Raw genomic sequence first — 16,618 nt, 5'->3', positions numbered from 1 at the left:
TTCATCTGGTGATGGATGGAGATAGAGACAGAGACCCACACTGGAGCACTGGACTGAGCTCCCAAGATCCCAATGTTTACGCTTTTTACCTCAATACACCCTTCCTAACCTGTCTCCCTTATGCATTAACATACATGGCTACACATATGTACATTAAAGCAATTATTGTTGAGGAATCTTTAATTATTCAGTTGTTTGTTTATTTGTTTTGGAATTGCCCTATCTACCTGCCTAGCTTATGTTGATTTTTTTAAATCTGCCATTGTCCCATACTTAGCATATACAGCCTTGAAAGCGTGAAAATACACCCACTCTCAAATGCAACTTACTGCTCCCCTGTTTTCAGTACAAATACTTGACCACATTCTTCCAGAGTTGGCAATCAGAATCCAGTTTGAATTTTGACAGAATTACCTATAAAAGCATCTAAAATTGTAAATACCATTTTATAGATTAATAGTAATTGGTGTTAATATTGGTTACATACTGAAGAGTTTGAGACTTTCCGTACTGACTGTTGGCAGAAGATGCAAGAAAATAGGTCAGATACAGAGAATCATTTATTATTCAGAGAAGGAGTTCCCGAACCTCGACTCTCACGGAAGGTTGTGATAAGACTCACTCACCAGCCACATGGAGAGCAGTTTGTGTTACAGAAAAGAATCTGGGGTGTAGTGAGACTGGCATGCTTTCTCCTTTTTCTATTTCTTAACAACAGAGAAGAGGATTTGCTTTAGCAGGATGCACTGCCTCCATCTCCCAGAATGACTCACACTTGAGACATGACAGTGGAATGAAGGTGGTTGATTAGTGCTGTCACCTCTGTGTTCAACATCACAGTTTAGTGCCTAAAAACTTCTGAATTGCGCCTGGAAAGTCCTAAGTCATCGGGCTTCACTTACCCATGCAAAAATATTATTGACACCACTAAGAGAGGAATAAAAATAGTATATCTAGAGCCACATATGTATGATCATAGCCTGGAAATTCAGAATCTGCTTACTCCACATTCTATATAGTTCAATATCTGATGGGTTCATGAACTTTTTATACTAACTGAATAAGAAAGTCATAAATCAAGACACTTCAAATAGAGTGTTGTGAACGCTGAGTGGGTCATAGCAGATAGGATTCTTTGTTCATAGGTCTCATCCTATGAGGCGATATTCTTAGCCTTTTGCTTTGTGGAAGCTGATGGTATACTTGTGCATTCTAAAGTATATCTTATAAACACAAGGATGTTAGGTCAGAGAGATGGGCAAGTAATGGCCATTCCTTACTTTATCTTGACTAAAGATAGCCCATGATAAATTATATTTAGGCTCTGGGCCTGAAACATTCTCCAAATTAAATGGAATTTTAATCAGCCTGTCAGCCTTATGGAGAAGGTTCCATGTAAGGTACCTCAGTCAGTGCTCTCTTGCAGTGAAGAGACAGCATGACTACTACAACTCTTATAAAAGAATGTATTTAATTGGTGGCTTACTTACAGTTTTAGAGGATCAACCCATTATTCTCATGGCAGCAAGCATAGTGCTGAAGCAGTTACTGGAAGTTATATCCTATATCCAGAAAGAAACAAAGTGAGCTTGGCAAGGACTTTTGAAACCTAAAAGTGCACCCCCGGTTACACACTTCCTCCAGCAAGGCCACACCTACTCCAAAGCCACACCTTCCAATCCTTCTAATCCTTTTAAATAACGCCACTTCCTGATGATTAAGCATCCAAGTATATGAGCCTATGTGGGCCATTCCTATTCAAACCACTACATTTAGCCAGCTCTTTGATTTTTATAATTCAGCTGTAATCAAACCGGAGGTAGCTTTATTTAGGGTAAATTTTTTTTATGATTTTGACCTCTTCTGTTTATTTAAATTATAAGCACAGCATTTCCCCCTTCCCCTTCTTCCCTCTAAATGCTCCATATTCTCCTCATTGTTCTCTTTTGAATTCATGGCCTCTTTTTTCAGTAGTTGTTGTGATATATATATATATATATATATATATATATATTTCCATCCTTGGTGTTTTTTTTTTAAAGGAAGTTCTAAGTTGTCTGGGTGTTGTTTTGAGAAGAAAAAGGAGAGACAAGCAGACAGTGGAGATAGCAAGCAATAGTAATCCCTCCAGTAGCTGTAGAAAAGAAGGATGTTTTCAATATTCCTTTTTCTGACTGATAGTATTGTCTATATTTTATGTTTCTGTTCTTATATTTGCCTGCTGCCTGTTCTATTACAAAGAAAGAAACTAACATATTTTCATCATTTCCTTTGTTTCCTCCCTCTCTTCTGTCCCTTCACCCTATCCTTCATTTAGCATCTCATTAAAGTATATATATTATAATTAACGGTGAGTAGGTTAATATTTTGTGTTTCTTTCTTAGAGTTTTTCTTTCATTGTTCTCATCAATAATATTTGTAACTTTTTATAAAAAAAACTGATATTATCTCTGGGTTTTAAAAAGATGGTCAAGTGTTGAGAAATAGCTCAGTCAGCCAAAAACTTACCTATCAAGCCTGTGTTTGTATTCAAGCAAAAGGTGGGTTTTGCACAGTGGTGAGTGCTTTTAATCCCAGGGCTAAGAAGGCAGAGACAACCAGGTCCCCAGTGCTTGCTGGTTTGCCCCAGAACTCGCTTGTGAGTCAGATTAACCAGATTGGTAGGCTCCAGTTTCAGCAGGAGACCTGGTCTCAAAAAATAAGGGTGAGGGCTATTAGGGAAGATGCCTGCCATCAGAATCTGATCCTTAGGTTCATGGGTGTGCACATGAACTCTTGCCTGCTGTGCAGTAGCCTTGGGTTCAATTTCTAGAACTGCATTTAAACGAAAAATACTAAGCTACTTACTTATAGGTTAATTGTACACTTTTATAATATTATTGGTAATTGTAACCTGTTTGTTTTCATTGACACTTAGATAAAATACAGTCTGTTTGTTGTAATGTGATGCCATGCTGTTTGTTGGCACTTATAAAATTCTACCCTTACCTGCTGATTCTCACTAATGCCACATGAGAGGCATTTCTTGATTGGTATAAAACTTAGAAATAAGAAATTAATTAACTAATCACATATCCATTGAGATCTTTTCATTAGCATGTTATTGGCTTTGATCAACAGTCGCAGGATCTGGCTTTGAGACCTCAAATATTTATACAGTTATCTTTATGAGACACTCTTCTATATGAAAACCCACTCTTCTATATGACCATTACATGGGGAGTTCATCCCTTTTCTATCATTTCTTCAACTGCTTCCCTTGAAGTTGAAATGCTTACAAAAGAGAAAATATGGAAGACTCTTAGAGAGTTAAAGACTCTCTTTATATGATAGCTGATTCGATTTGTGTATTAAATGCCTTTTTATTTTTAGTTTCCGTCTCTTCCCTTTTAGGCAATTCCATTTACATGCAGGTGCTTTAAGCCTAGCAGGGTATTTATAGATACATATTTTACAAGGGTTTATGTGTATGTATTATATGACTGCTACTCATTTAAGACCTAATTTATCTGCAAACTATTAACTCATGGTTGGAACTTGTGTTTGATTTTAGATAATTTTCTTGTGGATCACTGGTTAATTAATCATTTTTCAAAATTTATTTGTATTAGCAAGCGTTAAATGAAAACATCAAAAAAAGAGAAGCGGCAGAAAAGGACAAACGTGCCAGACTAGCTAAAGAGCGAGCAGAGAAAGAACGCCTCGAACGCCAACTAGAGAAAAAGCGTTTGCTAGAAATGAAAACTGGTGAGTCCTGTCGAGCCCCGTCCATGCGGTGGACACATTCATGTGGTGCTTCATCGAATAAGGAAATAGGACTCCCTGTTTCTGTACCTCACCATCGAGCAGATCTTTCCTCAGGCTCCTTCCTTCTTCGGTTTATCACTGTATGTTGTCTTTCTTCTGGTGTTGGCTCTCTGGAAGACTTGTAGGTAGATTCTCTTTCCTTCAGTATTACTTGGGTAACAAGTCTGTAACAGTGCCTGTCTGTTAATACATTTACATCCATACGAAATTGACACATGGATTGATTTCTTCCAGTGAATGCAGCATAGGCAAGAGAAAAAGATGATACTGATTAAGAGAGACTTCAAGTGGGCTGGGGCTGTCACTCTTGCTGGTGTACGTGAGCTTGAGACTAAGTTCAGTCCTTAAAACTGAAAAGAGAAGAAAGGAAGGACTAAGGGGGAGGCGAGGTTGGTAGGACAAAAGAGACAGAGACTGGAGTGGCAGCTATGGAAACCCTACAAATTTGTAACCCCTACAAGTAACTATAGAAAAAAAAAATCTTTGGAGACTTGATTTTTCTATGCATGACAATATTGTTGTCAGCATAATTCCGTATTCTTCTGAGCCTGCTGAAACTTCACAGACAAAAAACAAAAAACAAAAAAAAACAAAAACAGTGTCTTCAGGTAAGTTAAAATAGCCTGGGGTGACAGATGGAGGGCTTTATAGACTAAGCAGGGTAGTTTCCGAAGCTGGGGCAAACTACTGGGGGAAGATGTGTGCCCACTGTGCTGTTTTCTCTACTTACTTTATGGTATGCTTTCTAACGTAATGGAAACTTTTTGAAAAACTTGACAAAATTTGAATACAACCCTACAGAAACATCTATCTGTTTTATAAAGTTAAAAGAGTCATTTTCTGATTTGTTTGTTCTTTATTTACCTTATTTTATTTTATTATTATTAGATGCCGCTTAGTTTTATAATCAGAGAGAAAAGTTATGGATCTAGATGGGGGATGGGAGGGGAGCTAGAGATGAGAGGGGAAACTATATTCAAAATATATTATATTAAAAATATATAAAAACCTCTATTTTCAATAAAAGAAAAAAGGAAGATACAACTAAATAGGAAAGCAGCATATTAGGTTGTAGTTTTATTGTCAACCTTAACAATTTGACTTTTGTTTCCCACGGCACTAAGGATTGAAGGTTTTAATATAAAATCCATTAACTTCATTGCTAAATCCTAGTAGCTCACAATTCAGAAGAAGCAATGCAGCTAAGGATTCCCCACAGGAGAGGGTGCTACCCTATCCTCTTTACTTGCATTTTGATAGTCATATTTTATTTTTAGAACAAAATGAATATAGTAGCGTAGCATATTTGTTTCTTCTAGAAGGGAAGAGTCATCTAAGTCTAATTGCATATTTATGATAGAAATTCAGAAAAGTTCAAGGAATTACTGAAAGTGTTACCAAAAATGAATAGCAGAAAAGTGGACTATTGACTGTTAAAATTATTCTGGAATAATCATGAATTAAAATCTTAGCCTAATTTTTGGTACATCATTATATTGTTTGAACATTTGCTCACCATGTTAAAAGTCATCGACATGATAGTCGAAGGTAGATGGACTATATATACTGTTGAGATTTGGACTGAGCGACTGGGACAAAGAGCCTCTCAGTGTTGCTGTTATGTCAGTTCATAAAACTGACATCTGATAGAACTTTTTAATGGGCTTTTCAACAGAATATAAATAATATTCATTTTTATTTCCATACAATTTAATTTCCATTTTTGAATGATCAAATTTATTTTTTTACCTTCAATGACTTACTTCTGCAGTATAAAATCCACCTAAACAAGAGTAGATCAGAAGGCAGTTAGCCATTATTTCTTTCCAGGATTCACTGTTCATATTTAGGCACACTGTCTCTTCAGTACCTTTGAATACAAACCGGGATCCTAGTGAATATGCACCTGAATGTCCACATTGTCTTACTAAATACTTAGTATTTGATGTTATTCTTAATTCTTGCCATGGGTTCCCCTCGTTAGGTCATACCTAATTTGGCTTATATTATTCAGTAAGGGAGTAATAGAAATGTTTCTCTAGTTCTTCAATATGAACAGTATACTTGGCCTTACACAGTCAGAAAATGTTTGAATTATTTTATTAAACAGAACAGAGAAGGATGTATTTAAGACTTAAAATGCATGTTGCCAAATATATTGCCAAATATATTCTAATTTTCCCTAACATTCCACGTCTAATTATGGGTATGCATTAGTTGAAAGTTCTCATTTTTATGAGATAGACTAAAAAGTTATTTTTAATTTTCATTGGCTTTTGCTTGACTACAGTGAAGATGGTCATTTATACTTATAGTTAATTAATATTTCCTATTTTACAAATTGTATTGCCTTAACCTTTTCTGTTGGTTTACATATTAACCAGTTGTAAACAACTAAGTTGCCTTGTAAATATCTTAAATTTTCTCCTTTATATATTTTGGCATGTGTGCTTTTACATGCGTTTGTGTGGGTGTGTGAAATTTTCTTTTCTGTTGTCTTACAATTTTTTGCCTTAATTTCTTTCCATATTACCTGTATAGTGATACCCTATCTCAAAAATTAGAAAATAAAAATAAAGGTCTCCGTTGCCTCTTTTGTTTATCATGGAGCCCATTATTTTTGTCCCATTAGGTTATTTTTATCAATTGTTCTGCAGTGTCTTTCCCAAGATACCTTGTGCAGATGATGACAAATGTGTCTCAATAAGTGCAATGTCTTCGCCTGGTAGGATTTCTTAAACGCCTTGGATATATTAAGGTCATATGGAGTGCTCATTTTGATACTTTCCGGGGGATCTCCATGTTCTTCTGAGCCTAGGCTGGGTTATATCGATTTATAAAAATCTCATTAAACCAGACACAATCTCATAATGCCACATCAGGGCTTTTCCCTTTTCCTTTATTTCTCTTATTTTATTCTATTTTTTACTCTGTACACACACACACACACACACACACACACACACACACACACACACACACACTTTTTTGTTTCCCTCTCTTTTTCCCCTACAGGACCTGGACGTATGTATATGGCTTCTAGCTTAGTGCTTTCATGAGATTCCTGAGTATGGGAACAAGTTGGTCCCTGCATCTACACCTGTGTCTTGCACCTTTTCTTGGCCTCTTTTCCTTCTGTTTGCTTCTTTTATCCCATTTTCACATAGTAGCTTTTATTTTTTTCTTATATTTTGCTGTCATCCCATAGGAGCTCATTTGTTTTCTAAGGAAAAACAGGAAGTGGGTGAATCTGGAAGGGGGGGACTGGAAAAATAGAGGGAGGGGAAACAATAACCAGGATATATTGTATTTTATACAAATATCCAAATATCAAAATATCAATAGATAAAAGATGCATAAAATAGAAAGCTGTGATGTTAGAAACTACCTTTGAAGACCTTTGGAGATTTGGGAGATAAATTCTAGACATTTGTTTTGGTTTAAAGAGTGTAGGGACATAAACCAATCTAGATAGCATGTAAAAGTTTTCTCACCAAAGTTAACAAAAGCAATAAATGACAGTTATTCTGAATATTTCTCTTTGTAAAGACATGATTGTTCGTTCAGATCATCAGTCTTTGAAAATGGCCACCATTAGGAAATAATTCATATAGTAATCAAAAGTATTTATTACTTGTTTGCTGCTTATTTCTAAATGAATCAAACACAGTTACCTTTTCTAATATCTGTAGAATAAGAATTTTCTGAAATCATTATTTTTACAACTTTTGAAGACTTTCTGCAATGGAAATAGAAGTTTAGCCTAACAGCATTTGATTTCATTCTTAGAGAAAATACATTGGGTATGTTCCTTGTTTTTCATGGTGACAAGTCTGAGCTCCAGTATTGTATTAGCAAACTATGCTGTGCTTTTCTCTTATTGATCTACTAATATAGATATTAGGAACTGATATTGACAGAATTTGGTTTTATATAACAAGGGAAGTATTATATAACAAGGGAAACACTATGGTGTGTTTCCTCTGACGCTTCACTGTATGGCTTGTGGACTTCACACTTTTAAGCATCTTCTGATGACCAGCTCAAAATTTATATTAAGTTTTTATTTGCAGGTATGGCTATGGTGTAGAATATACTACTTTGCAAACCATTATAGTTGCCTTTAGCCTGGCTGTGCTGGTATAAAAATAGTGTGAAAATGTGAATTACTGGATTTATATTAGTATTTGTTACTGCTTTGGATGAGGGACTTTATTTCATCTTATTTTTGTGTGTAAGACACTACTCCTGAGGTGACTGAGCAAGAGAATACTCCTGTAACTCTGTCATAAAGCCACGTGGGCCTTCTTCCCATAGTGTTTCCTGAGATTAGTATTTCCACCAGGCAAAAAGAACTTAGATTCTTCACAGATATGCAAATTCTCTCATCACGGAGATGGTGGAGTAATTAAATCCTGTTCTTTCTTACCTACCCTCCATGATGACTGCCGTTGGAGGGAGAATGGCAGCTGGGTTCAGATCTACTTGCGCACATTCTCCCTGTCCTTCCAGAATGGGGCTTTGTTCATAGGATGAAAGTTAACTAGAGCTCTTCCAGCAGGAAACTGCATGTTGAAAACCCCGTGGACTAGTCAGTCTGAAAACGAGAGTCTAGGGTCTTCCTTCAGCATTTCCTCATGTAAAAGTCATGTTCCCCTGTTTCTTTTTTAAGAGTGAAGAGCCGGAGCTTTCAGATAGTCACATAGGAAGGTTTCGTGTTTTCTGCCAAATATTTGCATATTCTTGTAAACAAAAGAACAAATGAACTTTAAACTGTCTTTATTTAATCCCCATGTGAATTTAGAATAATGTGTAAATTTGAATTTTATTTAATTTTGAAAACACTCAAATACAAAACATCTATATAATGTATTTAACATTGATGTCCGGATTTAGCTTCAAGTACACAGCTGGTATGTGTACTTATGTAATCATTTCTAGGAAGACACAAATAGGAATAATGGATTTATGTTATTATATACTTTTTTCAAACTCCATTTTCATCTTTAATCTTAGAAACAAATAGGGCATTTGATAATAGAATTCAAATCTTACGCTTTAAGATTTCCTGCATGTGTAAGGTGATTCACATAATTTTTCAGTAGCACATCAGCATGGCCTTGAAATGGACTCAGTGTTGTATAATTATGTTTGGGGAGGAAGTAAATAAGAGATTATTTAATGGAGCAATAAAACCTATACTAGCAGCCCCTATATTTTAGTCTTTAGGTTACAATTTGCCTATTATTTATTAGGCTTAAATGTCTCATTTGGTGCAGCCTCAGTCTATTAAATAACGGATAATTAGCTTTTAGGAATCTGTTGTTTACCCACATGGCCAAAACTGCTCCTTTGTTTTCCATTCCACAGTTTAGAACAGCTAAACAATTAGGCATCCATTTTAGAGGAAATGCATATTGCATAAACACCACTTAGGAATGTCTCTGCAGTCTCAACAGATACACAGTTTATGTGTGTATTTGCTTTCAGAAAGGCTTTGACAGTTACCCTCTCCTCTATAGAGGCCATAAAACTGAGGTTATTTTCCATAATTGTGCAGATTCTAGTTTTTTTTTTTTTTTGCAGTAGTGCTCTCAATTTTCTAATGTTACCAGTGAGTGATGCATATAAATAAGGCAATGGCTTTAGTCGTTTCTCTGTGTAGAATGGTAGAACAAATTAAATTGGATTGGCTTGGGTGCGTTTCTCTTTTCTTCCATCCATCTTTTATAGAACAGTCATGCTAACTACTTTTATTAGCATTCCCTGATCATGCTGAATCTTCCAGGCTCTGCATATGTTTATTATCACGTGTGATATTTAAAATAAACTTGAGACTTTTCATCACAATATTTAATTTAATTCCAGAGAATTTCAGTCAGTGAAGCCCAGGTTCTCTTCATCTGACTAAAGACAATCTTTTCATCGTCATGTTATTCCTTGACAACTGATGATTTAACCATGGTGCGTGGGGTGGGAGAAGAACCAAAATAATACTAGTAATTGGTGCTGTTAGACTTCACCTACATAAAAAGGTTGAGAATTGTTCTTGTGACCTCAACAGAAGGAAAACTATCTTTTTTGTACCATTGTTAATGGTTTTAAGACAGTTAATCACTTTTTTTGGATTGGCAAATTTTGAGTATTTAACAGAGGCATGCTTCTCTATATTACCTGAAGTTCCATTTTGGTTTTCACGATTGAAGATGTGTTTGTGTCAGTAGTAAGGATTGAAAGGATCATATCAACACAGTCCCACTCACTTCTTAACAGAATCTTCTGTGATCTAAATAGCACAAAGTCCCGCAGAGTTCAGTGCTCAATAATCCTGGTGAAGATGGATAGGGCCCTCATACCATACATTTGATGTTAATCCCAGCGTTGAAGGTACAGAACTTGTACAGTTGAGAGTTTAATAACAGGCACAAATGCAGCCTGCTGTCATCTAGAAAGAGTGCCCTGCAATACCTTTTCTACCTCTAGCATTTCAGGCACATGAAGTTTTCCTTTCTGATGTTACATCACCAGAACTCTGTGCTGAGAGCCCTCGGGGTGTTAGAAAGCTTCCATAAGTGTCTTCACGTTACCCATATTTCATTTGTATGCAGAAATTTCTTTTATTCACATGATTTAGCTTCAATTATGGAGATTCTTTAAGAATTAATTTTTTTGTACACGTTAGTACATATTGGTTCTGTGTAGCTAGTAAGGTTCACATACCATCCTCTTCTCCTTCCAACAAATGGAGCTCCAGAAAAACAAAAGAACCAGGTTTAGCTATCTTCAAAAACAATTAGCCGTCGTCAGCACAAGATATCCTGAAACCAATTTCTTCTTTCCTTGACTCCCCATTCTTCTCATTTCCTCTCCCTTTCACCTGCCAGTTCTCTTTTCTCCCTTAGTTTCCCCATGCCAATCTTACTTATCGCTGTGAGATCACTCATATTAATAGATTTTCCACTCGGTTCACAAAAGACTGACTATAAATCCAGGAATGTTTCCACTGCATTTTTCCTGACATTTGTAAGAGCAAAATGCTGGAGAAAAGGAAAGCTAATGCTAACGTAATATTAATGCTTAAATTCTTTGGCTGTCAAACTTGAAGTGGACTGATAACGATACCCCACGAAATAAGAATATCCATGCTGCAGAGATACATTTGTTTAGAGGAACACAGTCCTTGGTTATGCTATGCTCTACAGTATACATATACCTTTGCTCCTTTCTTACATTTCCCTGTGGTCTGAACATCACGTATTGTGAGATGGGTTTTGCTGTAAGGTATCATGTATGAGACTATGGATTTGATTGCTGCTTGCTTCTCTTTAGCTGTTTGTGTCATCCACTTAACCACGAATATGAACTTTACTACTTATAGGTTTATTTCTGGTTTCTTCTTCCCCTGTAGTGGGGCTTAAATTTAGGGTATCTTATAAGCCAAGTAAATAAGTTTCTCCATGTGTGTGTCTGCCTTTCTGTCTTTTTTTAATTTCAAAGTTTTTCTTTATGAGTGTTTTATCTGCATGTATGCAAGTATAATCCATGCATTGCCTGATGCCTGCAGAGGCAGAAGATGCCAGAAGAGAATGCTGGATTCCCTGGAATTGAAGTTACAGACTGTTGTGAATTACCACATGAGTGTTGGGAACCAAATCCAGATCCTCTACGAGAGAAAGAAATATTTTCTCCTCCCATCTCCTTTTATTGAAAATAGAGTTTTCTCCCACATAATAGATCCTGATTACAGCGCCCCCCCCCGCCCTGCACTCACCATCCACACCCCTAGTCCAGATTCATTCCCTTTCTTAGACAAACCTTTCTTTGGGCTGCCAGCTCACAAATAATGACACAGAGACTTGTTATGGAAGCTCAGCCTTAGCTTACGCCTGTCCCACTAACTCTTATAACTTAAATGAACCCATTTATATTAATCTGTGTTTTTCTTCGTGGATTTTTACCTCCTTTCATGATGCACTTCCTGTTTCCTCTCCATGTTCCCTGGTGTCTGTCTGATCCCATAATCATTTCCTCTCTGTCTACCTGGAAATCTGGCCTAAGCTCTTCCTGCCTAGTTATTGACCTTTCAAATCTTTATTAAACCAATCAGAAATTGCCTTGCCAAAGACACATCTTCACAGTATACAGATTTATTATTCCAAAGCACCTTTCTGACTTGTGTTAGAAAATAAACAGACTTCTGAGGGATAATAATAAAATAAGAAGAAACAAAACTAACACATTGGAGTTGGACAAGACAAACAGAAGTAAAAGAGCTCAGAGGAAGGCACAAAAATCAGAGACCCGTGTGTTTGCACCCAGAAATCCCATAAAAGCACTGAACTGGAGTCTGAATATACTGGTGCAGACCTGTGCAGGCCCTGTACATACTCCTTCAGTTTCCATGAGTTCATATGAGCTCTGACAGTGTTGAGTTACAGGGCCTTCTTCTCCACGCCCTCGGGATCTTATGCTCTTTCTGCACCCTCCTCACAGTTCCCTCACCACTGAGAGAAGAGGTTTGATAGAGAAATCTGATTAGGGCTGAAGTGTTCTGAGGTTTTTCACTTTATGCATAATGTCTGGGTGATTGCTGAGCCAGCTCTCCAGTACCCCTAACTCTTTTTTTTCTGTTTGTTTGTTTACATTTTTAGATTGTCTTTTCTCATCTTACATACCAATCCCAGGTTCCACTCCCTCCCCTCCCCATATCACCCCCTATCCACCCCTTCAGAGAGGGAAAGGCTTCCTCCCATGGTGAGTCAACAAAGTCTGGCACATCACTTTGAGGCAGTACCAAGGCCCTCCCCACTATATCTAGGCTGAGCAAGGTATACCTCCAAAAAGACTGGGCTTCAAAAAGCCAGTTCAAGAATTAGGGATAAATCCTGGTTGCACTGCCAGTGGCCCTGCAGACTTCCCCAGCCAGACAACTGCTATCCACATTCAGAGGACCTAGTTTGGTCTTATGCAGCTCCTGCAAGTTTGGGTCAGCTCTCTCTGTGTGTTTCCAAGTCATGATCTTAGTCCTCCTCCTTGCTTTTATGATCCCTCCTTTCTCTCTTCTACTGGACGTCTGGAGCTTAGCCTGGTCCTTGGATGTGGATCTCTGCATCTGCACCCATCAATTACTGGATGAAGGTTTTATGATTACAGGGGAAGGCCAGTACAGATACCCACTCCACTATTGCTAAAGGTCTTAGCTGGGGTCATCCTTGTCATTCCTGGAAATTTTCCTACCATCAGGGTTTTCCCTATCCCCATAATGTTTCCCTCTATCAAGATATCTCTTCTTGCTCCTACCCCATCCCTCCCCCAACTCAACCTTCCTGTTCCCTCCTGTTCTCATCCCCTTTCCTTTACCACCCCCCCCACCCAGAAGATTCCAACTATTTCCCCTACCTAGGGCAATCCATATGTTTCTCTTAGGGTCCTCCTGGTTTCCTAGCTTCTCACTGTGGATTGTGGTCTGGTTATCTTTTCTTTTACATCTAGTATACACTTATGAGTGAATTCATACCATGTTTGTATTTCTGGGTCTGATTTACCTCATTCAGAATTATTTTTTTCTAGTTCCATCCATTTGCCTGCAAATTTTATGACGTGTTTTGTTTTGTTTTGTTTTACGACTGAGTAATACTCAATTGACACATCATTGTTTATAGGAAAAGTTAAAATATACATCTAACTATAGACCTAGAGTCAAACCATTCGCTGCCTGTAGTCACAGGTTTTTTTTGTATCTATATCTACAGCTGTTTCTCTGTTCCATACAGTTAAAATATGTTATCTTCCCCTTTAGAAAACACTTACTGATTCATGATATCGATCAGCCATCTAGACTTTATCCTTTGACTTTTGTTTCTTTCTTTTTTTCATGATAGGGTTTCTCTGTGTAGCCCTGGCTGCCCTGGAATTCACTGTGTAAACCAGGTTGGCCTCGAACTCAGAGATCTGCCTGTCTCTACCTCTGGAGTGCTGGGATTAAAGGTGTGACTTTTAAGATACAGAGTAAAAAAAGATTTTTCCCCTTTCTCACAAACAGTGCATTTGCAAAAATGGACAATGTGTGTTGAAAAAGAACTAATTAATTATTGACAAAGATAATTCAGGAAAAATCCAGTATTTAAGCATATTTCTGAGTAAACGAAACTGATCTTCTAGACTGTGTTGATCTGGCAGGATGAGCTGTGTGGTTAACCTTGGTCCAGGCTAGCACTGTGCTTTCCAGTTACCATGAGCAGTACTGCTATGGTACCATTTGTATATCCTCAGAGATGGAAATACCAGTGGGTCGGAAGGCCAGAGATGCAACCAAGTTTTATCATTTTCTTAATAGGCCATCTCTTTTCTCTCCCTATTTTGGGTCATTCTGACATTAAGTCCTTAAAGCTGAAGGAGTTCCATTCACTAGGTTTGCATTTGCCCATGAAAATCTAAAGCCATCATCTCCAGAAGAGAAAAAAAAAAAATCAGCTCAGTTAGTATTTGGCTTTGATGCCACACAAATATACCCCAGGGCAAACATGGAAAATTTAGCAGAGAAATTGAATATTTATATGTTACTTGTAATAGTAGGAATTGGCATTAGTGTTTAGATGAAATTAGACATTATTTTGTAATAGGATTTTAAAATATTGCTTCCTGGATGACTTCCTTTCTCAGATAGCCAATGTTCTTCAAGAAAATTAGAAGGAACATAATACTAACAGAGTTAATATTGAGGGCAGCCTTAATACAGACTGCAATGCCCGGAGGCAGGGAGAATATGACATAGTAGTATACTAACAACATGGATGACTAGCTGCTGTTGCAGGTTATTGCCTGAGCGGAGTGAATTGCGGAGTGAATTGTCACAATGCAACTTCCAATAATAATTATCATTAATGGGGAGAAGTGACAGTAATTTTAGTCCAATCTAGATGGTTACATGTTTATTTTTATATTATTAGTGCTATTCAGGAAGGAACTCTTGCAAAGCAGAGCATTTTTGGGGAATTAGTGCTGAATCAGAGGTTCCATCAGTAACAGTCAGGAGTGCTGTGTGAGGGATCGCTGCTCTAGGAAGCAGCATAGATTCCCTCCACAGTCTTGGCAGCTCTTTTCTGGCTGGCAATTACTTAGAAGATGCTAAATGTGTGACAGTTTCTCCTTTTAACTTAACTGCAAAGTCAGTTATGGGAAGAGTGCTTGGGGAACCAAAGGTTTATTTTCATTCACAGGGCAACAGCTAAGAAAACTGCAGCTTTCTACCATGGTCCCGTCCAGTTTGAGAAGCAGTGGCGACTCTATCTCTGCTGCGTTGCAGTTATGACCTCTGGCTTCTCAATGTTAATTTTAATATGTTTGATGCTGGAGTCACATGAGTCTAAAATATTTTTTGTAACTTTTGAACTTTTGTCCCTCTATTATTTATTTTGGTGTTTCTTAAGGACCAGCACTGTTAATGCTCTTTCAATTAAGGAACAGAGCCTTTCTATGGTAGCCACTACTTTTTGGATGCATTGGATATTTTCATTGTATAAATGTTAACTCTTTTAAATGTTTTAAAAATAACTCAACAGTCTATTGTGCTGTGACTGTTGAGTGTGTGTATTCTTTGTTTTCAGCTTAAGTGAATGTAAATGTCATTTACAGTCATTGAATTTGCCTTTCTTTCATCCTTAAGAAAGTACCCCAACTCTGCTGGCCTTTCACCAGGAGAGAGATTTTCCGAAGAATGTTAATAGAGCTTGATCTAAGGAACATGGCATTTCGGTTTTGCAATTTTCTACTGTATTCCATTTTAACACATTGAAGTGTCCCACCCTGCAATCTGAGGACATTGAGCATAGTTTTCTTGTGTTGCATTGAAGGCCCTGTGGGTATTTAACAGCTGTTAAGAAGAATCTAAGAGATATCCTCCAGCTTTGTTCAGAAATGCTAATTCATTTGGTACAGGAGAGTGGCAAGAAATGCTATTTCTGAATCCTTTCTCTCCTTTGTAAGAAAACTCCCATTTTTATGTTTAGCATTATCTTACCCTAAAGCCTGCACTTTGAGATATCAGAAATAGAACACTGACTCAACTTTCATTCATCAACTCCTCAAGGACAAGGTGAGAAGAGAAGGGAATGAGATCTCTCTTAGCACTGTTTCCATTTTTGGAATTGAAGGAATACCTGGAGACATAGATTTTTCCATCTGAACATTACAAGTGTGTGTATGTGTGTGGGGTGTGGGGTGTGTGTGTGTGTGTGTGTGTGTGTGTGTGTGTGTGTGAACCTGTATGCTTTTAGCTTGCTATGATAAGGAATCAATTGATTCTGGAACAAAATAAGTTTTGAGAATTTGTCTTCCTAAAAATTTATGAGGACTTTTTTGAAAAAGAAAAAATGTATCTTACTTCAATCATTATAGGCACTCCTGTTTAAAATATAAAATCTGCTTCTTAATACAGAAAGGGGAAGCATCCCATGGTTTCTTGATAGATCCCATGAAGATAAAACTTTTATCCAACATCAGTGTCTTAGGAACCTTTTCATGTGGCATGTTTCCATAGCAGGTGTTCAGCAAGAATATCTAAAATATGTAGATAATTCATGTTTAAGGGACAAGAATTCATCATTTGTATGTGTCCTATTTATGCCGACCTGCAGAAAAGTAAATTAGTGCAGTCATAAGACGAGATGTGACATGTTGTCAAGTTTGTTTTACATGTTTGTATATTGGGACAGATTGGAATTTTACAGCCATGACAGCTATCGCAGGTGTACAAAGATATAACTGTATAAAGTCTTGCTCATCTCCTGAACCACTGAGTACTCCTCATCTC

General features: G+C 37.2%; 1 protein-coding gene across 1 annotated transcript in view; it reads left to right on the top strand.

Moving 5' to 3' along the window:
- Nucleotides 1-16,618, top strand: part of Diaph3 (diaphanous related formin 3) — a 447,861-nt gene that overhangs the window by 297,370 nt on the left and 133,873 nt on the right. Inside the window, exon 25 of the mRNA XM_005366057.2 lies at nt 3,612-3,747. Coding sequence (XP_005366114.1) covers nt 3,612-3,747 — 136 coding nt within the window. The remainder of the gene's footprint in view (nt 1-3,611; nt 3,748-16,618) is intronic.

Source organism: Microtus ochrogaster, unplaced genomic scaffold (assembly GCF_000317375.1).
Source record: "Microtus ochrogaster isolate Prairie Vole_2 unplaced genomic scaffold, MicOch1.0 UNK6, whole genome shotgun sequence".
Lineage (NCBI taxonomy): Eukaryota > Metazoa > Chordata > Mammalia > Rodentia > Cricetidae > Microtus > Microtus ochrogaster.
The sequence above is the reverse complement of the archived record's forward strand: the minus strand, read 5'-3'. Positions and strand labels throughout refer to the sequence as shown.